The sequence below is a fragment of the Cavia porcellus genome, unplaced genomic scaffold (genome assembly GCF_034190915.1).
Source record: "Cavia porcellus strain 051 isolate PalLab524CR breed Dunkin Hartley unplaced genomic scaffold, mCavPor4.1 scaffold_5, whole genome shotgun sequence".
Taxonomy (NCBI): domain Eukaryota; kingdom Metazoa; phylum Chordata; class Mammalia; order Rodentia; family Caviidae; genus Cavia; species Cavia porcellus.
In genome coordinates this window covers 54455907-54479730 of record NW_026947488.1, presented here as the reverse complement: position 1 = coordinate 54479730, position 23824 = coordinate 54455907, and the positions used below count along the sequence as shown (strand labels likewise).

General features: G+C 41.9%; 1 protein-coding gene across 13 annotated transcripts in view; it reads right to left on the bottom strand.

Moving 5' to 3' along the window:
- Dock3 (dedicator of cytokinesis 3) overlaps positions 1-23824 on the bottom strand; it is a 707026-nt gene that overhangs the window by 14110 nt on the left and 669092 nt on the right. For 11 of the 13 annotated variants that reach the window (XM_063248927.1, XM_063248928.1, XM_063248934.1 and 8 more), the window contains 11 exons: positions 13788-13874; positions 12082-12186; positions 7894-8035; positions 6764-6930; positions 6549-6635; positions 5903-6082; positions 5251-5334; positions 5014-5130; positions 2630-2751; positions 1233-1371; positions 566-713 (listed from right to left, as the gene is read on the bottom strand). In XM_063248927.1, the coding sequence (XP_063104997.1) occupies positions 566-713; positions 1233-1371; positions 2630-2751; positions 5014-5130; positions 5251-5334; positions 5903-6082; positions 6549-6635; positions 6764-6930; positions 7894-8035; positions 12082-12186; positions 13788-13874 (1378 nt within the window). The remainder of the gene's footprint in view (positions 1-565; positions 714-1232; positions 1372-2629; positions 2752-5013; positions 5131-5250; positions 5335-5902; positions 6083-6548; positions 6636-6763; positions 6931-7893; positions 8036-12081; positions 12187-13787; positions 13875-23824) is intronic. The other 2 variants (XM_063248931.1, XM_063248930.1) reach the window with 1 other exon arrangement.

Genomic DNA, 23824 nt, shown 5'->3' with positions numbered 1-23824 from the left:
ATTTGGAGAACACAGCTCTTGGAGGACAACATTTTCTCAATTGACGAGATATCAAGCAATAATTGACAAAGGAAATAGGTTTTACAGAGCCATCTCCTCTGATTAAGCCTTTCCAAACTAAAGTCTTTTTTAGTTGTTGTTACTGTCTTAGAATAATATGTTCTTGGGTCAATTTTAGCCTTCAAATTTACTTTTCATACTGTGTCATGATGGTTGTTTTCTCAAGACAAAAAAGATCTCAGTTTTGCCTTAACTTTACTCTTTATTCTTGCAATCATTTCAGTGGGAAAGGACTAAGCTTCTTCCTAGGTTGCGTCTTCTTGCTAAGCTAGAGATACAGAGCTTGCTACCTTGTAGAAGCACAGCAGTGATCACTGCCAGGACAGGGTCTACTGTCAGCCAGAGGTGGTGGGGTGTGGATGCAGAAACCCTTGAATTCTTGGTATTGAAATGAGCATTCTCTAAGTCATAAGCCATTCTCAAAGACAGTCACAGATGAAAGGTGGACAAGTGGGGTTCACAAAGCCCTCTTGTCCCTTCTGTAGGTAGCACTCTGTCATCTTACCTCGGGCACTGGAAGGGGCAGAGGTAATCATCTGGGACGGTGCTGAATGAGTAGAACTCAGGCTGGAGGAAGAAGGGCTTGCCTGGGACGAGGACAGAACAGAGACGTTGGTGACTGAGCCCTGGTAGCTGGGGTTGGGATATGTGAGCTGGAAAGGGAGAAAAATCAGCAGGATACACTTCTGAACGTCCAGGACTACAGGGCTGACCTATAGTTGGTTACTTCATACTCTGAGATGATTAGAACCAGTGCCTGATGCTGTTACCCTGGACCCTGACAGAGGCCAGGCTGATGGCACTAGGGACTACCCATACCACACTCACAGAGCAGGGATAGTGCAGTGGTCCTTTTCTGGTGCCCATAGAGGAAGCAGGATGCGGTTGTTACACAGAAATGCCAAGCAGTAATCTAGCAGAGGCTGTTTCCCTTGGGATCTGTGAGAGTAGCTAGGGCTGAGGCTAGATTTTCTTCTAGGGAAATAAGGCCTAGGAAGTGAGGTTTGTTTGGGGTGGCATGGGGAAAGAAGGCACTTTGTTAGCTCTAGAGGAGGGAATTCAGGGACCAGAGAAGCAGGCAGGCTTGCCTGTTCTTGGACCAGATGCTTTACCAGAAAGCTAAGTCCTCTACACCGGGTACTCTGACCATTTTCCTTGAACAGCCCTGGTACCTGCATGTGATGGTACAGGTCCTCAGGAGCCTCGCCCATGGCACTGTCTCCCATCATCACCATGTTTCCTGCTTCACTAGACGCATGTGAAGACAGAGAGGATGACGAATGGCGGCCTGTGCCCATCAAGTTCATGGGGCTGTGAGCAAGAGTGGGAAATAGGGAGGAATCAGGCCATGGCTGAGAAAGCATGCTGAGAGGTGGTGGAAGTAGAGGAGTGAAACGGGCCTCCTAAGCTTTGGCCACCACTGGTCTGGAGGGTTCCACAGCCAAGCTGGAGACCTAGAGAAGTCCTGAGTCCTGCCCTGATGACCCAGGAGCCCCTGGTTGGGAAAGGCCCATGGTGTGCTGACATAGACTCTACCTAGAGTTACATTACTTATGATCACTTGGTCTGAGATATTGAAAGTTTCTCAAGGAATGAAAGGAATATGTGCTGAGCGAATCAAGGATTCTGTGTGCTCCTTGCTGTGGGCTATTAGTCTGAGCCAGGGCCTACTGCTGCCCACACCATTATGGGATCTGCTCCTAGGCCAGAGATACCTTCTTGGTATGGGGAAGCTACCAAAATAGCTGGTGTGAACTATCAGTGGGTTTTCTTCTATACCTGTGGCCACGGGTTTGTCAATAGTTTTCCTCAGTCAATATCAGGAAGCACTTCATAAATTTGTTCCTTCTCATGTACTGGGTCCTCAATGTGGCCTTCTTGTCCTAGACTCTGAGTATTCTCAGTTGAGCCCAGCAAGGCCAAAAATTCTGAGTTGCTGGTAGCCACACTTGGCCATATTATACCATTATTTTTTCCCTTAAAACCTATTAGTATCCAAGTGTGGTGGTACATGCCTATAATCCCACCACTCAGGAAGCTGAGGCAGGAGGATCACCATGAATTCAAGATTGGTCTGGGCCATGTAGTGAGTTCAAGGCCAGCTTAAACTACATAGCGAGACCCTGTCTTAAAAACAAAAACAAAGAACCAGCAGGTGATTCCCATTCCCCTTAGGATCAAGTCCAAAAGTCTGCATGAATGAGGCTCATTCAGAGCGAGTCTTGGCTCTGTTTTGTGCCCTGGAATCCTGCCCCACAGCTAGTTATGTCTCTGCTCTTAGTTTTGACCAGGCTGGCTGCTTCACACCTTGAAGCTTTTGTTCAAGTCAGTCACTTGTCTAGATCAATCTCACTTCATTACTCTCCTAATCTCAGCTCTTTTCTGCATAATAAACTTTGAATCATCTTTAAAAACTTACCCAGATGTCCTCTCATTTTGTGGTAGGGCTGTGCGGATGGGTAAGAAGGAGTATGAATACATGAAGGCACTCTCTGGAACTCCTTTCCTAGATGCTCATCTTTCAGACTTACCTCCCCATAGGAAACCCTTGCTAGCTCTAAGGCAGTACCTGTGCCGATGGGACATCTTGATGTTCTCAGGGCTCATGGGGCTGTGGGATGCCAGAATATTTCCCCGTGGGGTGCTGGTGCCTGAACAAGCAGGACTTAGCTTATCCAAACCTGGAAACTCCTGTTGAGAAAGGAATGCTTATTTATACAGTAAAGAATAAATAATTAAAGGGTAGGAGGGAAAAGTAGACTGCTAGTTAGAATATAAAAGAAAATGGAGTATGCATTGTATTGCTGAGCTCTTCTGGGCAATGACCCCTCCGTGACTAACCACCCTGCTACTCCCCTGGCGCCTACACCATAGGACACAAAGTCTTAGCTTGACTCTGTGAAGAGAAGCACATCTGGACTAGGCTGCTTGGTCTGACCTTATAGGGCTATGTTAACAGGTTTTTTTTTTTCCCACCTACACAACAAGCACAGCAAAGGCTGAGAAAGAGGAGAGGCAGCATTATCAGCTGTCAGTGAGAACATCTTACATAAGGATTGGGGCTGGGATTTACTGGCTTGTATAAATGGCTTAATTTCGTGACCTGCGTTAGGTTGCCTGTAACAGTCTACGGGGAAACAGGCAACAAGATTCCAATGAACAACAGGAAAATTCTATTTTAGCCTAATTAAATTCATACTAAGTATGTAGACTTCATGATAGAAACTTCTAATCTTAAACCCTTCTAAGTAACAGGATATTGGTTTGTGTTCCTGTTTATAACTCTGAGGAAACAAAGGACAACTTTCCAGGTTTCGAGTCCTTCATAGTCTATGGTGAACAGGGGCCCTAAGTCTATTAGGGATGTTTTGGAGCTTTGCTTCTTCTTCTAGAACATTAACATGCCTGAAATGTGCTTCTCAAGTCCCAGAAGATACCTCTGCCCAAACACACAGGACCCAGACATGAACTGGGCAAGCGTTCTGTGCTTTTTGCTGTGGTGCCCTGACTGCCCTGACTGCTTGTGCAGCAGAGAATCTCCCTCATGGCTAATTTCCAGCCTGCAAGAACCACCTGCTACAACAGGGAAGTCGGCACACTGCAGAGACCAGCCAAACTGGGAGGAGACACAGCTCAAGGAGAAGTGATGAAATGCTCATCAGATTCAGTGACTACTCAAGTTCTTTACTAAGCTGACCCCCTAATTTTAAGGGAGGAACATTCTCTGCAAGTTCTACCTTGAAATACCACAGGATAATCCTAAGAGGAAGGAGAAATTTAGGCTCTACAGCTTTCTTTTATAAAGGGCATCCCCTCTCAAACTGACAAGCTTTTCCTCTTTTTATTTTTCAGACGGTCCATACTTGTTCCGGAATAGGCTAGTAGCTGCACTGGGAGTGTGGAGGGACTGAGGTGACCACAACTTATAGCACACAAGAATCAAGCAAGTCTGTTCCAACCTGGTCAGGTCCACTGAGTCTGGAGAGGCCAACATCCCCTAGCGTCTCTGGAGCCAAGGGTCATCTCTGAAGAGGAATCTCTTGTCCATAACATCTTGTCCAGCATCTAACAGCTCTCCTCCCTTGCCTCTCTGCTACTTTTACCTACCGGTCCTGGCTAATGAGAATAGAGCTTTGCTTGGGAGCCAGGCAGCAGTAGGTAACTGGGCTTATATCCTTTGAGATGTAAAAATGTTCAAAGAGGGGTTTCTCTAGAAATTATTTTCAGTCACAGTTGAAAATGGGGTGATGGTACGTGAATCTTTGTTTGGCCAACATTCTCTGTAGGCTCTGCCAAAGAAAACTAGTGCTAACAGACAGGCCTTCCTGGTGTGTATTAGTCCAGGTCTAAGACCTAGCAGAGGTGAAAAAGCCAAGCCGGCATGGAGACTTTATATGGTCCGGTCTAGACCCAGAATTTATCTTATACCTTTAGGAGAAGCTAGCATGAAAGTGCCAAAGGATTTCTCAGATGTGAACCTGGGTCACTAGACATGGAGAAAGTTGGGGTGGGGGAAAGGGAGTTAGAGAAGAAAGAAGAGTGATACAGGGAGGGGGAAAATGAAGATAGGGAAGGAGAGAAAAGAGATGGGGAACTGGCTCAGGCCATACTTTTAACTCTGAAGGTTCTTGGAATGAAAACTTCTCTAAAGAAATCCCTGCATGTAGGACATATACTTTAGTTTCTTTGCTCCGCCTATGAAAGCCTCTATTAGCACAGTGCCCTGAAAAATGTGCCCTGAATCTCACTCCTTTGGGAGTGAGTGAATAATTGAGAGGACCCTGAGAATTCTTGCCCTGGATATATCACTGATCCACTGCCTCCTGCCACTGTGATGGGGACAGCTTCTCTTTCTCCCCTCACTCCAACTTTTCCTTGGCTTGTGGCATAGGTCTGGAGGAAGTGGCACCTGGTACTGTACAGCTGCTAGGGGCAGGTCAGGGATCAGCTTACATGGTAGAGACTAGCTCGCATCATCTGGAACTGATCAATCAGCTTCTTATGCAGAGGCCGCATTTCTGGATGCACAAATTTCTCATGAACTGCAAGTCCCACTCCAAGGACATGGACCTATGAGGATGCCAAATAAAGCCTTTATGTTAAGCAGACAGCAGCTCCTGAGAACTGCAGCCATTTTTCAGTGTGCAGCCTTTCCCAATGCCTGCACACCTCTAAGCCCTTAAGCCATACCTGCTCCTGCATGAGCTCCTTGAGTTGGGTGATCTTCTCAGCATCCCCTGGGTGCTTGATGATATAATCTTTATCAAAGAAGGCCTGGAAGGTTAGAAAGACTACTACTTAGATGGAGCCTCAGAAGCCTAAGTACAAAGGCAGCCATGCTGTCCCATAGGTGTATGTACCACCCCTTCCAGCCTACTTTATTAGAGCCTCTGGAAACCACAGGTGTGTTACTGTGCCTGAGAAGGTCTGGAGGTGGTCAAGTCACTTGAACTGGATGCTAACCCCAGTCCTTCATGAAGCCTGGATGGCCTGAGTAGGACAGGCAAGACTAGTGGCCAAGAAGTTGGGGCTAGCTGTTAAGCCAGCCCACAATTCACTTTTCCTGAAGGGTTGGCCCTCCAGAGCTCCCCTTGGAGGACACTTAACATCCTGCCATTATCCAATGGATAATCCATCTGAAAGGGATCAGGTAAGGCTGCAGGAGAGCTGTGCTACTAAAAGGATGAATGGCCAGAAGCTCAAGGCCTTGTCCAAGAATAATTCCAAGTTAGCTTAGCTAGGAGAGGAAAGCCTCCCCAAGAAGGCTGTAATCTTGAAGAGACCGTAAACCACCTTCCCAGCCAGGGTGCCTGTGCATATTTGATCCAGGGCCTCAGCTCACCTCCTGGTAGCGTGCAATGCCTCCATTGACAGCTGCATCAATCACGCCGTTCAGGCACATGCTGAGCAGGTTGATGTTTCCATGCACCTGCTTGTGTTGATACTGGCTGATTAGGGCCCGCAGTTCCTGGTTCTTATTCTCAACCACTTGGATGGCATTCTCTAAAGGGCTCACCTCCACCTATGGGCACGGAGAAGACAGTGTCCTCCCAGGAATGGAGATACCCTTCATCACTGTCCTGAAAGTAGGGATCTATGACTTATGATGCGGAGTCCCCTTCCTTGCTCCTGTTGATACAATACTCCGTGGGCCTTTCACTGCTTTTCTGGTTTATGGGCATGTGAAAGAACAGCAATAAAGAAGAAAAGCAGTTCTGAAACCAGAGAGCTATAGCTTCCTGAACCTCGGAGAACGGTTTTCTCCTTTGAAAACTGGTGGTTAAAAAATACCTGCTCCCTAGGTTTGCTGTGAGGTTTAGATCAGAGAAGGTACACAAAGCTCCCAGTACAGGATTGACCTGGGGGAGCTGAGGACAGGCAGGAGGTCACAATTCTTTCTTTCTTCAGTTAGTCCTTAGAGAAAGCTCCCCAGAGCCATGGCTTGAGGAAGCAGCCGAAGCTCAGCCCCATCTGAGGCATTATCTCACCAGTTCCCTCCGCTCCACCTCGAACCACCGGGAGATGCCAGGCAAGCTGTGAGTCAGGGTTAATGTAGTGCGCTCAATCCATAGGCTCTGCAGGGAGGGAACAGGGAGGAGCAGGTAGTCAGTCAGGTTTGCCACACTCCACCTACCTGAGGGATGCAATAGTAGTGGATTCTCAAGAAAGTGGGGCTTGCCCCTACTTTCCTAGATTTGTTCACCTTGAATTCATTCTCCTTGTCCTTGGGGCCTTTGTGAAAAGGTCTGTCGTACCGGAACTTCCTTACATTGTTGACGCGATAGAAGCTCTTGACACGATCTGGGACCCTATCCATCTGCAGAACATCCACATAATCTGGAATAGGTGTCACTGCATAGATCTGCAAGTCTGGGTATGAAGTGAAGGAGTAATCCAGACTTGCCAAAGAGACAGACCTGTGTGGCTGACCTGTCACCTCCTTACATGAGAGAAACACAAAACAGCTCTTGTTCCCTACTGGTAGTGGTACTGAAGACAGATCATCTCAAGGGGAAGATAAGATCCAGGCATAGTAAGACCAATCTATCTGCCCCTTGTTCCTTCCTGATCCAGCAATGAGTCTCTTGGGCACTCAGCCAAGGTCAGACAGCAACAACTAAGTGTCCTCTGATGCCCCTTGAAGAAAAATGGGAAAGGAATCAGGATAATGCAATGCTCACCATCCCACAGAAGAGAAGGTTGTAAGGACTCTGGCCTACTCATTGTAGGGACACTGTATTTATTATGAAACAAGCTTTCAATAACATACAGTAGTATCTGAAATCTCTGTGGAAAGAAACTAGGTTCATGTGGTTTCTAAGGAAGCTCTGAGGGACAGGCCAGTGTTTGCATCAGAGTGCAGTCAAACAACAGGCATCTTTAGTCTCCTCATCCCTGCCTCTCTGGTGCTCTGTCCCCATCTACCTGACAAAAACCAGGGATGATAACAGTGCACAGGGAAGTAGAACAGGGAACAGCAGAGTATAGTTGATATCGTTGTGACAAGAGTCCTGCACAATGATTGCTCCTGATTGCTTGGCAAGCCCCTCACAAAGCAGGGTGAACTCTATGTTGCTGGAAGCAGTTAACCAGAGAAATATCCTCCTGGGTCCTGTTCAGAAACCACTTACAAGGCTATGGACATGCCAGTGCTTCCTCTGTGAGGCATGAGTACCTTGTTAAGTGGGCTCAGTGCTGAGGTCACATTCAGGTTTAGGGTTATAGTAACCTAATAAGGTGGAAGGCCAACCAAATAGTAGAGGGGAAGCTGACTGGGTGGGACACACCGCCTGGAACTCCAGCCCTCCTCCCCCTACCAGTGCCAAAAGATACACTGGGCATCACACTGTAGGATGGCATCGTCAGGATGGTTGGGGTGCTGCATGGCGACGGCCTGTGGGAACTCACTGAGCATCCTTTGCTGGAAGGCTTCCAGCCTCTCATAGTCATGGCCACGGCACACATATTCTTTGTTCTGCCAAAAACATAAGAGCATGCAATCATTATTCCCTGCCTGTAGTCCCCTGTCACCACATAAACTAGGTGCCTCCTCTGCACCAGGTCCTGGGGCAAGCACATGGCACAGCATGCAGTCTCTGTTAAAAGAAGACAACTAAGTGGGAACAAATGAAAGGAGAATTGCACTGTGGTGTGGTAGTTCTGGAGGTGGGGTACAGATACCATAAGTGACTGGAAAGAAAGTATATGAGCATAACTAGTGGGAGAGTGGCTGAAGAGGCCAGCAGAGGCCAGTGGCTGAAGAGGCCAGTCATCACTGTGGGTACTATCAAATAGTTATAAATTGGCAGGTGATCAGGTATGTGCCTCTGAAGAAGAAATGGTCTAAACATTGTCCAGTGACTACTAGTATTCAGTAATTGTTTACTGCACTGATAAACCTCTTTGGTACCAATTGCCTTTGCAAATATATCAGCAAAGCAAATTGACATCATGTAAACTACACATTTCTTAAAACTGAATGTCACATCATATTTGGTTTGGGATAAGTCTCATTTTTCCTCCTTGTAGCTGAAGTCTCCTTGACAGCAAGATAGCCCCAGGCCTATTGTTCTGCTTATCTTATAGCTGGTCATGACTGGGTGACTGGAGGAAGTGTGTCTGAAACCTGCTGGTGACACTATTTTCGCATCCAGCTACCTCACTATATCCTTTTCAACAAATGGCATCAGGCACTTAAGAATCCTCCTTGGCATGTCTTGAGAAGCAGAGGAGGAAGTACAGGTAGAGGTAGAGTTAAAAGGTGGGGGCAAGGGCAAAGGGAGGGAAAAGGAGGGAAAGAGGAAGAGAGGGAAGGAGATGCTATAAGGCTAGCCATACAATTCCTGAGAAGGAGCTGATCACAGGCCAGGCCTCAGCCTTCTCAGAGGATTTCTTCCCCTTTCTACTTAGCTCCTTTCTTACTATAAGAAAACTCAGCTAAGGCTGGGCCATGTATCTGAATGAATCAGAATGGAAGGGTAACACTAGAAGGGAAGTCCAGATCAGGAGAAGCAGGCTGGCCAGATGGGTAGCTATTTCTAAGCTTTTTGTTGATAAGCAAAATGAATGAAGAAAGTATAGTTTGTCACTCAGTATCCTCACAGTAGTGGTTCCAGGATGCCTTTGCACATACCAAAATCCATGGATATTCAAATTCCTTACATAAAATGGTATAATATTTTCATATTGCTTACATACATCCTGCCTGTATACTATAAATATTTTTAGGTTACTTGCAAAATATACTACAAATAGTTCTTATACTGTATTGTTTAGGAAATAATGACAAGAAAATAAATCTGTACATGTTCAGATGTATTTTTTCAGCATATTTTGCATCTACAATTGATTCAATCTACAGCTATGGAACTCATGGAGATAGTGGGCTTGTGAAGAACTGACATTAACTTTTAAAAAGATTTTTAGAACAGGGGATTGAACCTAGGACCTGGTAGGCAACACTCCACCACTAGCCATACCCCCAGAACAAGAACTAACTTTTTCATATTCACTCACATAGATATATTCCTCACTAATGTCTGTTCATGGATCTAATGAAGAGAAATAGGAATTCCCCCCCCCCCAAAAGGAGCATTGGGTATTTTCCTGTCTTCTTATGTACTAGTAGATAACCAAATCTTTGAAGCAAGGAAGGTAGATGGTCCACAGAAACCAAGCTGACAAGTAAAGAATAGATGGCCTGTATGTTCAGTGGTGGTTAGGGAAGTCTTATGGGGGAGGCCCAGCAAGAGGAAGACAGAGCACTGACCTTGAGGGTGACTGGTAGTCTCAAATATGCACTGGCAAGAATCCCAATATCCCTACAAAGGCCACATTTGTACTTCATCGATGCCATCTATAAGGCAAACAGCTACCACCACTTGGATTTATTCCACTTGCCACAGATGAACTGAGCAGCTGGGAAAGCAGCATGAAGCAAGGGCAATGACATTTGTCTACATGAATCATAGCTCTAAGAGACTGCTCTTTGGGTGGAAGTGGGAATGAACTGATGGGTAACACTCTCTAACATCCTTTGTTATTTTTCTATTACTGGAACTTCTGGAACCACATCTGAATGTTCAGACTGTTACTTAAGGCACGATTTAGATACAGGTTCCATACCAGGTCCTTCCTTGTTAGTTTCAAGAACCCAGAAATATGGATGTGCCTTGCCATCTGTACATGAGGTGGTATGAGCCAAGGCAAACCAGGCTAGAGCACTCCTGTTTGGCAGGGACAGAAATGAGATGCTAGGGACCAATTCTGTAATACCCAGTGATGAGATTCTAGAGGGAAAATTTGCCTTATGATATACAAACTGTAAATCTATACAAGGGTAATAAAATAACAATAAATCATAATTGGCAAAGATGAGATGAGAAAGAAATTATAATGCCATACTCAATAATTTGTCAAAGAACTTTCTGGAGATGATGCTGATTTCTGAATTTTATATAATCCCTTTTACCTCTTTTGTGGATCTCCATGACCACTTCTGCTATAAGATCAACACAGACAGAAGCAGCAAATTTGTTCCTTCCAAAATGCCTGGACTGGATAAAATAGCCCTAGTTCTGCTAAGGAATTCTCTGCGCATCCATATTCTACTGCTAGGAACACTCCTGTGCAAGAGTTATTGCACATCACAATCAGGTACAGTAAGCTTGTTGTCCTTGTGGTATGAACTGCTCCCTCCAGGTCATTTTTCCTTTTGGCCTAGAATGATTACTATGTAGAAAAGTGTGACTTGACCTGATTTACATCTGAAATGTGGTTATCCTGGACTCTGCTGTTAGCCAACTGAATTTTTTTTCACAGGGAGGCAGTAGTGCCAGTTGACCTTGATGCGATACTGTTACAATACCAAGCTTGTTAATACTCAGGAGCTAAAACAATTTTTCCAATAGGCTGGAATTCCAAACATACTAAAGGGATCCTGTGATGTTTCCCACCTGCTTGCTGAGATTTTTGGGACACTAATTTTTAGTAAGACATTGAGGTAGTCTAACATTTCATCAGAGGTAGTCTAACATTTCAAGTGTATTTTGGGACTCACATGAGGACAGCTTCACTTAAGTTATCTGAGAACAATACATTTATTTGGAATAACTACTCTTGAAACCTACGGGCTGTGCTAATAAATAAGATTATCACACTGCTTTGGGGCTGAGCCACTGTGGATGTTTTGAAGGTAAGCCCTGCACCACCTCCTGTGAAAACCTGAATTCCCTGTACAGCCTTTTCCTCTTTGTCTCATATTCAAGCTTACCAGTGAGAATGCTAATTCAGCAACTGCTGTCTTTTGAGTGGGTTTATTTTCTGTGGAATTTCATATCTTGCCACTGTAAATAAAAATTAAACTCCTTACTTTTTACTTAAAAAAGGAAAAATATCATAATGACTCAACTAGTGTCACTAGAACTATGCTCAGCCATTCCTCCCACTGTTCACATTCCAGCTCAGCCTACTGGGAAAGGATGGAGAGAAATGGCTACTGTTGCTTTGGTCAGAGAACTGGCTACCTAGAAGAGGATTTCCATGGCTAAACTTAGTGTCTGGGAGCTCCTGCAGGGTTCCAGGAGCCAAGGGGACTTATTGTATAGGTTCTTTCAAACAAAGACTTCTCCATTCTGGTTGTATGTGCAAGTTGACTGTTGAGGTCAGGGCTATACTTGTGCAGTAGGCTGAAAACAGAATGGAGGTTCTATGCACCAGAGGCAAAAGTTGGAAGGTATCTATGGTACGTTATTAGATTCTGGTCATTTCTAGAAGGAACATGGTAGATTCTGTAGGAAAACTATCCTCATGCTTCTTGATAGCTACAGAATAATACAGCAGATTAAAACCATGTTAAAGTGAGTAGCCAGGCCAATCAAATAAACCCAAATGCCTTCTGTTAACTGGCCATTCCTTTAGAAAGAAGCATTCAGTAGAACAGACAAAAGGGAAAGAGTAAGGTTTTATGTGAATTATATGTATATTATATATAAGTTTTTGTGACCATTTGAATGAACTTACCCGAAGGAAGAAAGGAAACTTCCTGCCATAGAAGCCGACTCGAAAGAACTCAGGCTCCAGGCGTTGCTGCTCCATGATGTTGTCATAGTAACTGGCTTCCATTTTCTGTGAACAAGAAAGGTGACTGCCTTCAGGTTGGCTTGGCTGTTGCTGGTCCAAAGCAAGTTCTCATGGGCCCAAGTGGGCACTGTCTTCTGGAAAGGGATTCATGGCAACTCAATCTAGATAGGAAGGAAGTGAGTCCCTACCCATGAACAGCATCTCTTCAGGGAGCTGCATCATGGAAGAGGAAGCCCTCCTTCTCCATCACCACCTGAGGATGTAATGATGACAGGCCTGCCTGCTGTGGTCCTGTGAGGATACTCTGAATGTCCTTCCAGGACATGGACCTACCTCCCTAGAAATCTGGCTTTTATACTTGGGGGCACATATTTAACATGGATCTTTTTCTGCCCAAGGATTTTGACTATGATGGACACTCACTATACTAGTTAATCCCTGACTAGGATTACTTGTAGCTCACAATCAATAATTCTCAGTATCATTTCATATCAGTTTGATTGCATCCACTCTTGTTCATTTATTCTCTGACTAAAGATGCTAATATCCATAGTGAAGAAGGATCAGTTGTCAGCAACACTGGTACTAGTTCTAATTTAAAAGATTTCAAGCTTGAAAAGTTAGTATCCATGATGTGTAGCACTACCAAGCTCAGTAAGGTTTCTAGTCTTGGCTGACCTGGCTTCACAGTCAGAAAAAAACTGAATGAAACTTGAACTGGAAAACTGGTGAATTCAGTGAAGTCAGGCTGTCAGGGGACAGTGGCCTTCACAAACTATTTCTAGGGCACCATGCCCAACTCTCAATCTGAACAAGAGAATAGGGGAGAGGAGTTAGCAACAAGCATGAGGTATAGGGAATATGAGCTGAGATCACTAACTTCTGTATGCTGATAAAATCAGCAGCAGTTATGATTCAGAACCTAAAACCAACAACTAGGAAAAATATAGGTCAGATTCTCAAAGTTCATGGGGCACCCTACTTAATTTTTTTTTTTTTTTTGGTACCAGGATCAAACTCATGACCTTGTGCTTGCCAGGTAGGTGCTTATGCCACTGAGTTAAATCCCTGGGTTAATTTTTTAATATTTTGCTTCAAGGAAGGGAGAAAGGACACAGTGCTTAAAGTTAATCACACATCAAAGTGGGAAATCAAAGGGGAAAGCTCTTACAATGAAGTTCTTATTTTTCGTTTTGTTTTGCTGGTACCAGGGATCGAACTCATGATCTTACGCTTGCAAGGCAGGCACTAATGCCACCTAGCTAAATCCCTGGCCCATGCAATGAAGTTTTTAGATGAACTATCCTTGAACAAAACCATTTAGAGAAAAATTCTTCATAAAGTTGAGATGCTGCTCCTCCCCAAAACTCCTATCCTATTGTGCCTATGCAGGCTTGTTTCCCTGAGCACAAATGTCTTTAGGGTGCAGATCGTAAAATCCTTTGTTAGGCAAGTGTTTTGGTTCCCCAGTCAGACTTCAAGTATGCTGAAGGCAATAATTTTAGCTTCTACCTCTGTTATACTGTGTGCAGCACTAAACCAAGGGCCTTATGCCCCACTTAAGGAGGTTCATTCAGAAACCAATGTCAGGAAAATCCAGGTAACTCTGGTCAGGGGTGAGGGAAGAGGCAAGGGACAGAACTCACCCGAATCCAGCTGAGACTCTGATAATCGTAGAGGCTTTCATACTGATATGCCAGCTCCCTGCACAAAGGGATCCCAAACTCCCAGCTCTGCATCAGAAGAAGGAACAAGGCTTTAGCACCATAGGCACCCTTAGATTGGCATAAGCCTACATAGAGCACATCAATAATTACAACAGGCCACCTGCTAGTTCCAACATGTCTGTTGTGAGGAACACATGACACGCAGCTGAAACGTAGCTCAAGTGCAGCTTTCTAGTGTCCAAACGTCATCACCTCAGACTTTCCCTGATTATTGTGTGAAGAATAGGTACTTGTCTTCTTTTTCTTTGGCAATACTGGGATTGAATTCAAGGCCTTTGTAGTGAGCTTCACCCCCAGTCCCTTTTATTTTCTTTTTTTTATTTTTGAGACAGTGTCTTGCTAAGTCACTAAGTTGTGTAGGCTGGGCTTGAACTTGCAGACCTCCTCAGTCTTTTTTTTTTTTTTTAATTTTATTTAAAAGGAAAAAGAGAAAAAACAAAACAAAACAAAGCGGTGTAAGTAATACAGAACTACAAAAAAAAAAAATAGTAAGAAATCACCAGTTAATAGACTACACATTATCGTCTTAGAGATAGTTGCTCAAGTCACAGTATCAAACCAGACAAAGTGAACAGAGAGACTGCAAACAGTTGTGTCCAATGATCCAACCAAAAACATTAATATGGTCATCTATTTAACACCCCTAAATACACTTGCAGTTGTATCCTTTAGAGCACTTTTTTTCCCTCTCTTTTTTACAACAAAATTTACACATTTTGGGTTTTATTACTCCTTAGTTCTTATTACTTTTTTTTTGGGAAGAGAATAAAGTCAAATATGGCAAAACAAAGCTGTCAGTCAAAACCAAGGATAGACATAGTACATGACAAGAACAGAGTACAAGGTTATCAACAATGGTAACAAGGTTACCATAATGCCTCTTGCTTCCTTAAAAAGAATTGTCTATCTCATTAGGTATTATAAAGTTGAACAAAACAGTAGAGAACAACACCAATAAAACTTAAACATTGTAAACATTACAGGACTTCCAAAGGAGATAATAGTCAAACCAGAATGGGCATCTTAGTGAATCTTATTGCTTTCAGAGTAGTTGCCTATACCCCCAAACTTAATACTATCATACAGAATGGAACAGAGTCTAATCGTCAAAACAAGATAATGGGAGTATTACAGGACTTCAAAACAAGTTAATAGGAAATCAAAAAAAGTTACTATAATATATCCTGCTAATTTTTAAAATTTTTCCCCCTTAATTAAAAAAAACCATAAAAAATAACTAATTTTTTTTAGTGAATAAGGGAGAGATTGAGATAAAAGAGGACATAACAACATAACAATACAGGTCAAAACATGACTGTTTCAGCAAGCTAGTGCTTCACCACCAAATAACCCGATTTAATAGTAGTTACAATAGTGTCTATCTTTTTCCTTGAAATATTTGAATATAACTTCATATACTATAGCTTCAAATATTTCCATATCAAGAAGCCCAGAATAAAGCCTTTCCAATTAATAAGTGAAAACTTTATAAGGCTTCAAGGCCACATAATGGGGAATCATGATTACCACATACTTTTATATATTTGAATCATTACTTACATTAGGGAAACTATTTGGTATTCACACATGCGAGATTGATTTATTTCACTTATGAGTATGATCTCAAGCTGCGCCCATTTATTGAAAAATATCTCAATGTGATCCTTCTTTATAGCTGAGTAGTACTCCATTGTATAGAAATACCATAACTTTTTTATCCATTCCTCAGTTGATGGATAGTTGGGTTGTTTCCAAGATCTGGCGATTACAAATTGTGCTGCTATAAACATAAGTGCAGGGGCTGGGGATTTAGCTCAGCCGCATAAGCACCTGCCTTGCAAGCAGGCGGTCGTGAGTTCGACCCCTGGTACTGATAAAAATGTAAAAGACCAAAAAAAAATGTAACATAGGTGCACATATATCACTGTGGTATGATGCTTTCAGTTCCTCTGGGAATATGCCTAGAAGTGGAATAGCTGGAATAAATGGGATTTCCAATCCCAGCTTTTTGAAAAATCTCCAGACTGACCTCCACAAAGGTTGTACCAGTCTACACTCCCACCAACAGTGTAGGAGAGTTCCTTTTTCCCCACAGCCTCTCCAGCATTTGTTGTTGTTGGTTTTCTTGATCCTGGCCATTCTTTCAGCAGTGAGATGGTATCTCAGTGTGGTTTTAATTTGCATTTCTCTAATGACTAATGATGATGAACATTTTTTCATGTATTTTTTTGCCATTTGTATTTCTTCATCTGAGAAGTGCGTATTCAATCTCAAATGCCCATTTTTGGATTGGATCTTTGAATTTTGGGGGTCTGAGTTTTTTTTTTTTTAATGCTTTATATGTTTTAGACAAGAGTCCCTTGTCTGAGAGAGAATTCACTAAAATCTTTTCCCAGTTTGTGGGTTTTCTTTTTACTATGCTGGAGATTTCTTTTGACATGCAGAAACTTTTAAATAAGAAGTGGTCCCAGTTAATGATTCTGGGAACTATTTCCCGTGCTGTTTGAGTCCTGTTCACGAATTCTCTACCTACTCCTATGTAGAGGACTCCTTCAAAGTTTCTACCCATTTTGTCTTCCAATGGATTTAGTGTTTCTGTTTTAATATTCAAATCTTTGACCCATTTAGATTTTAATTTAGTATATGGTAATAGACATGGGTCTAGCTTTAGTTTTCGGCAAATGGAGAGCCAGTTTTTCCAGCACCATTTATTAAAGAGACTGTCGTTCTTCCAGTGAACTTGCTTGGCTCCTTTATCAAAGGTAAGGTGGTTGAGTGTGTTTGTAGTTGTGGTTGTATCTTCTAATCGATTCTACTGATCTTCGGCTCTATTTTGATTCCAATACCATGTTGATTTTACTACTGTTGCTTTGTAGTATAACTTCAAGTCAGGGATTGTGATGCCTCCTGCCTTGCCTTTGCTGCTTAGAATTGCCTTTGCTATTGTAGGTCTCTTCTGGTTCCAGATGAATTTTAGGAGTGATTTCTCTAGATTTATAAGGTATGTTGATGGTATTTTTACTGGGATTGCATTGAATCTGTATAACAGTTTTGGGAGAATGGGCATTTTCACAATGTTTGTTCTTCCTATCCATGAGCAAGGGATGTCTTTCCATTTTCTGAGATCATCTTCAATTTATTTTTTCAGTATATTATAATTTTCCTTGTATAGGTTTTTCACTTCTTTTGTAAGAGTAATTCCTAAATACTTCATTTTTTTTTGCTTACTAATGTGAAGAGTGTGGTTTCTCTTATTTCCCTCTCTGTGATTTTGTTGTTAGTGTATAGGAATGCTATTGATTTCTGAGTATTGATTTTGTATCCAGCTACATTACTGAATTTATTTATTATATCTAAGAGTCTTTCAATGGAGTTTAGGGGGTCTTCTATGTAGAGTATCATGTCATCTGCAAACAATGATAATTTAACTTCTTCTTTTCCTATCTTTACCCCTTTTATTTCTCTCTCTTGCCTAATTGCTCTGGCTAGTACTTCCAGTAAAATATTAAATAGGAGTGGTGATAAAGGACATCCTTGTCTTGTGCCTGATTTCAAAGTAAAGGCTTTCAATTTTTGGCCATTGAGTATGATGCTGGCTGTTGGTTTGTCATAAATGGCCTTTATTATATTGAGGTAAAGACCATCTGTTCCAATTTTCTGTAAAGTTCTTATCATGAATGAATGTTGGACCTTATCGAAGGCTTTTTCTGCATCTATAGAAATGATCATGTAATTCTTATTTTTGGCTTTATCGATATGGTGGATTACATTTATTGATTTACGTATGTTGAACCATCCTTGCATTCCTGGGATGAATCCCACTTGGTCATGCTGTATAATCTTCTTGATGATTTGCTGCATCCTATTTGCCAATATTTTATTGAGGATTTTTGCATCTGTGTTCATTAGGGAGATCGGTCTATAGTTCTCTTTTTTAGTTGGGTCTTTCTCATGTTTTGGTACTAGAGTAATATTTGCTTCCAGGAATGACTTAGGAAGGATTGCTTCCCTTTAAATTTCATTAAATAGTTTGAGGAGTGTTAGCATTAGGTCTTCTTTGTAATTCTTGTAGAATTCTGCAGTGAATCCATCTGGGCCTGGGCTCTTCTTTGTAGGTAAGGACTTAATTACATTTTCAATTTCATTAACAGAGATTAGGTTATTCAACAGTTTTACATCCTCTTGATCTAGCTTTGGTACTTCATATGTTTCTAAGAATCTGTCTAATTTCTTCTGTGTTATCAAACCTTTGAGAGTAGAGGTTTTTGAAATAGGTGTTGATGATCTTCTGTATTTCTGTAGAGTCTGTAGTGATTTCACCTTTTTCATTTCTTATTGCATGAATTTGAGCTTTTTCTTCCCTTTTTTAAAATAAGGTTGGCTAGGGGCTTATTGATTTTATTTATTCTTTCAAAGAACCAACTCTTTGATTCGTTGATTCTTTGTATTGTTTTCTTAGTCTCTATTGCATTGATTTCTGCTCTGAGTTTTATAATTTCCTCTCTTCTTTTGGCTTTGGGCTTGACTTGCTCTTCTTCTTCTAGCTGTTTGAGGTGTAGCATCAAATTATTTATTTGTATTCGTTCTGTTTTCCTGATGTGGGAACTCAGTGCAATAAATTTTCCTCTGAGGACGGCTTTCATTGCATCCCACAAATTCCGGTAAGTTGTATCTGCATTTTCATTTTCCTTTAGGTATTATTTAATTGCTTCTTTAATTTCTTCTGTGACCTACTGATTACTCAAGAGTGTGTTATTCATTTTCCATTTGTTTGTGGGATTTTTGCAGTATCTTTTATCATTAATTTCTAATTTCAGAGTGCTATGATCTGATAATATGGAAGGGATGATTTCAAGTCTTTTGCATTTGTTTAAATATGTTCTGTGAGCTAATATATGGTCTATTTTAGAGAATGATCCATGTATTGCTGAGAAGAATGTGTATTCTGATGTTGTTGGGTGGAACATTCCGTATATGTCTGTCAAATCCATTTGTTCGCAGGTGTGATTCAGTTCTGTTATTTCTTTGCTCATTTTCTGTCTGGTTGATCTGTCCCTTAATGTCAATGGTGTATTAAGGTCTCCTGTTACAACTGTGTTACTGATAATTTGCATTTTCATTTCCGTTAATAGTTGTTTTATATAACTGGGTGCTTTGGAGTTTCAGTTATCTCTTCCTCTTGCAGTTTTCCCCTAACGAGTATGTAGTGACCTTCTTTGTCCTTATGGTCATTGTTGTTTTAATGTTCACGCTGTCTGCAAACAGAATGGCCACTCCTGCTTTTTTTTGGATTCCTGCTGCATGAAGTATTGTTTTCCATCCTTTGACTTTCAGTCTGTGAGTATCATTCTGGGTTAGATGGGTTTCCTGTAAACAGCATATGGTTGGATTTTGTTTCTTGATCCATTCTGCTAGTCTGTTTCTTTTGATTGGTGCATTGAGACCATTTACATTAATGGTTATTACTGTTAAATGCTGGGTTATTGTTGACATGTTATCTCTCTGCTGTTGCATCGTTATCTTTCTGTTCTGTTTAATTATCTGCTTTGCTTAGTGGTTTTTTCCTTTGTGTATCTAAACTGTCTTTCAATACTTTTTTGCAGGGTTGGTTTGGTGTTCATGAAGTTCTTCAGCTGTTCTTTGTCATGGAAGTATCGTATTTCACCATCAATTTTGAATGATAATTTTGCAGGATACATCAGTCTAGGTTGGAAATCATTTTGCGTTAGGATCTGGAATACTTCACTCCATGCTCTTCTTGACTTTATTGTTTGTGCTGAGAAGTCTGCTGTGATTCTGATAGGTTTTCCTTTATAAGTGATCTGTCTTTTCTCTCTGACAGCTTTTAATAATCTATTCTTGTGTTGGATTTCTGGGATGGTGATTATTATATGTCTGGGTGTAGATTTATTTTGGTTATGACTATTTGGAGTTCTATATGCTTCACTGATCCTAATGTTGGTTTCTGATCTCATGCTTGGGAAATTTTCAGCTATTATTTCTCTAAATATCCTCTTGACATCCTTTATGTTGTCCCCTTCTTTTTCATTAATCCCTATCATTCTTATGTTATTTTTCTTTGCATCATCTTGTAGTTGTTGAATTGTTGTTTCCTGATTCCTTGTTATTTTTAAAAGATCTTTCCTTTCCTGTTCACTAGCTGTAATCCTGTCTTCAAGGTCTGAAATTCTATCTTCACTTTCATTGAGGTGGTTTTTACAACTTTCAGTGGAGTTTTTTATTTCTTGTATATCTCTGTGCATCTGCATTATGTATTCTGTTTGCTTCTTATATTGCTCTTCTAGGGATTCTATCTTTTTGTTTAGTTCCTCCAGTTTTTTAACTGTGTTTTCTTTAGATATATTCAGAATCTATTTCATTTCTTTTATCATTTCTTCTTTTACCTGGAAGATTATTTCGATTTTGAATTCCTTTAAAGCTTCCTGGAGTTGCTTGTTACTTTCAGTAGCTATTATGTCCGATATTTGAGTTGAATGGAATATATTTTCTTCTATATACATTGCTCCTAGGGTTTCTTGAGATGGGCTGGAGGTTTGAGGTTGTAATTTGTTCTTTCGTTTTGTCATTTTCCTATATTTCTGTGTTTCAAGTGTTATTTGAAAGCTTCCTCAGGGTCTGTTGGAAATCCCCTTCTATATTCGCAGCTCCTGAGACTCTGGCACCCAGTTACTCCAAGCCACTGGGCCTGTAGAACAAATGGCCCTCTTCTGCCTGTTTAGAACTCCATAGTTCCAGATAAGCTGGGCTTCAGGGACACTGTGCACCCACTTGCTTGTTGGAAGCTCCTCAGTTCTCCAAGCGCAGCAGGAATGGGGAGGCGGATATAGATGCCTCAAACCCACTTATCAACTTCACTGCACCTGGAAGCCTGGAGGGTCCCGACCAGTCTGGCTTTGGGCAAAGTGCACTGAGCACTTACCGCAGGCTGTGGGGCCTCTGGAACCTGTGATGCTCCCCTGCTTCCTGAGATATCCACAGTCCTCCAGATACACGGGGAGGCGGATGCAGGTACCCAGATCCGCCCAGCCCTTCCTCTGCACACCAGTGGTGAAGTGCAGGAGTCCCAAATAGGCTGGGCTCTGGGGATAGTGTGTGCCTGCCTACTTGCTGGAAACTCCACAGTTCTCCAAGCACAGCCGGAATGGGGAGGCGGGTGTAGATGCCTCAAACCCACTTATCTACTTCACTGCACCTGGAAGCCTGGAGGGTCCCGAACAGTCTGGGCTTTGGGGAGAGTGCACTGAGCACTTACCGCAGGCTGTGGGGCCTCTGGAACCTGCGATGCTCCCCTGCTTGCTGAGATATCCATAGTCCTCCAGACACACGGGGAGGCGGATGCAGGCGCCCCAGATCCCACCCAGCCCTTCCTCTGCACACCGAAAGTGAGGTGCAGTAGTCCCAAATAGGCTGGGCTCTGGGGATAGTGTGCGCCCGCCTACTTGCTGGAATCCTATCTCAGTCTTACAGAGTGCTGGAATTACAGGTATGCAAGAATATGAATTTTTCCTCACATTTTGGTTCTGTTACCCTTTAAGTCACTTTATTTTTTAGAAACTATTTACTTTTTCATTAGTCCAGTTAGATAACAAACTGCATGAGGGAAGAAACTATTTATTTTATACTCAGCGCCAAGAACAATACCAGACATATATCAGGTACTCGATAAATATTTATTTAATGAACTAATGAAGGGAACATGACATTTATTTATTTATTTAAAAAAATTTTTTTTGAGACAGGGTCTTGCTATGCATTTTAGGCTGCCCTCAAATTCATGGTGATTCTTCTGCCTCAGTCTCCTAAGTGCTGGGATTACAGGTGGGTACCACCATGTTGTTCTGGGAACATGTGAGATTTAAATTAAGATCATTTAAGCTTACAGACAAGGATTGAAACCAAGAAGAAAATTGCTACATAGGGACTTGACAACTTCTGACAACTTTTTTATGGAAAGACTAGACTTTAAATCAAATGATCCTGGTCTAATCAGATCCCAGGCTGTTTTGGTGGTGTGGCTCCTATTATGATCACAGGCCCATCTCACAGGTGCCTGGGCAAGGCCACAGGGGAATTCAGGAAGAGGCAATATTGTTCATTTCTTTAAAAAATATAATATAGGTTTTCTTTCTCTTGATTAAATGGGGAGGGATCAATTTATTTGACATTTTACCCAGGCTCATCTCTCCAACTTTTAAGTACTAAAATTTATTACAGAGAACTCTATGTATAAAGAAAAGCGGAACGCATAGAAGAATGAATCCCTGAGTACCCATAATACAGTCTCAATAATGACCAAGTCAAGGCCAATCATATGTCACTCATACCCCATTAATTTATTGCTCTCTGTAGTTTCTGAAAAAAATCTCAGCTATCTTAATTCTACAAATGAATTTTTCAGTATAAGTCTTTGAACAATACGGGTTATATTTATTTTTTAAAAATTTAAAATATTTTATTATGGATAATAATATTATGGATAATGATTACATTCATCATGGTAAGTTGGTACATGTACGGGACATATATTAATTGTTTTTACTTCCCTTTTTCTTTCTGCTTCTCTCCATATCTAGGAACCCTAAGGGATCTAGTACTAATTTAAAAGTACTACGTGAAATAGCACGGAGGAAAACAGTTTTGAGGTTGTATTTTTTTTTTAAAGAGCAAATTATTTGTATCTGTTCAAGAAATTAATGTCATATGGGTTGAAATTACAGGACCAATTAAAAACACCAAAACAAACCAAAAAGAATGATAATTCTCTGCCCCAATACAGTGCCTCTGCCTATGAGCCAGAAAACCTTCTATTCCACCAAATCACAACTTTCACGGTGGCCCCTGTCAGTCTTCCTTTCAGCTTCAATTGCTCCTGGGGCAGACTGCAGCCAAAACTCCCTAGTAGGGTCTTCCTGGAAGGGTGCTCCATAGGGGCTGGCGAAACAGCTGAGCTGGGTGCAGACTTTTGCACAGCCTTTTAGGAGCTGTCTCATAGTGGGTTGCTCATTTAGGCAGTGAGGGCCTCAGCAGGCTAAAGGCATTCTGCCTGCTGATGGTAGTTTCTACTAAAACACAATACATTCAGTGAACCAATGCTCATCTCTCTTGCTGGTATTTTTGCCCTGATTGGTAACACTGCTGTTCTGCCAACTGTCTTAAGAGATAGAACCAGAGTTTTAAGACACCCTATTAGCCTTTAGGGGTATAATGGAAAACTGGTGGGTCTTCAGAGGTTTTAAAAGCTTCCAGTAAAAAAAAAAAAAAAGCTGCCAGTACACACACACACGGAAACTTCTACAGGTGCAATGCATCCTTATCCTTTTCCCTTGGTTTCTCTGTTTTAGGCAAGAGAGAAAGCTAATTTTAAAACTCCTACCAATGCCCAAATTTTAATCACACCTACCAGCTCTGGCAAATATATATTTCTTATCCTTTTTTTGTCCCATCACAGATGGCATAAAATAGTATCTTCCAGTGAAACAACAGCACAGGAAGGGAAAAGCCTGGGTCTTAGTCTGGCAGTTTTTGTAACTCTGTTCACACAAGGTAGAACCAACAGGTATTTCTTTAGATGTACAGGCCATAGTAAACACTGAAGTAGAAGGCTGCCCCACCCCTACCCTGTGACAAGCCTAGATCTGAGGATTTGTATGTCAGATGAAGAGAGGCCAGAGGCCTCTGTCCAGCTTCCTTTCTGGTCTGCTCCCTCTGCCTGGGCATAAAGGATCAGGTCCTGTTTTCATAGTCTTCTTTTTCTCAGCTCTCACTCTGCTCACACCCTGTTTCCTTGAAGTGCCCCTCTCTCTCTGTCTGACTAGGAGAGTTAATTGGCTATGGACCAAAACCCAGTCTATCTTGGAATAAGTTCATGTTAACTACCTCACTCTTAGAGAGAATGGCCAGACTAGGCTATGGCCATATATCTCTTAGGTACTTAA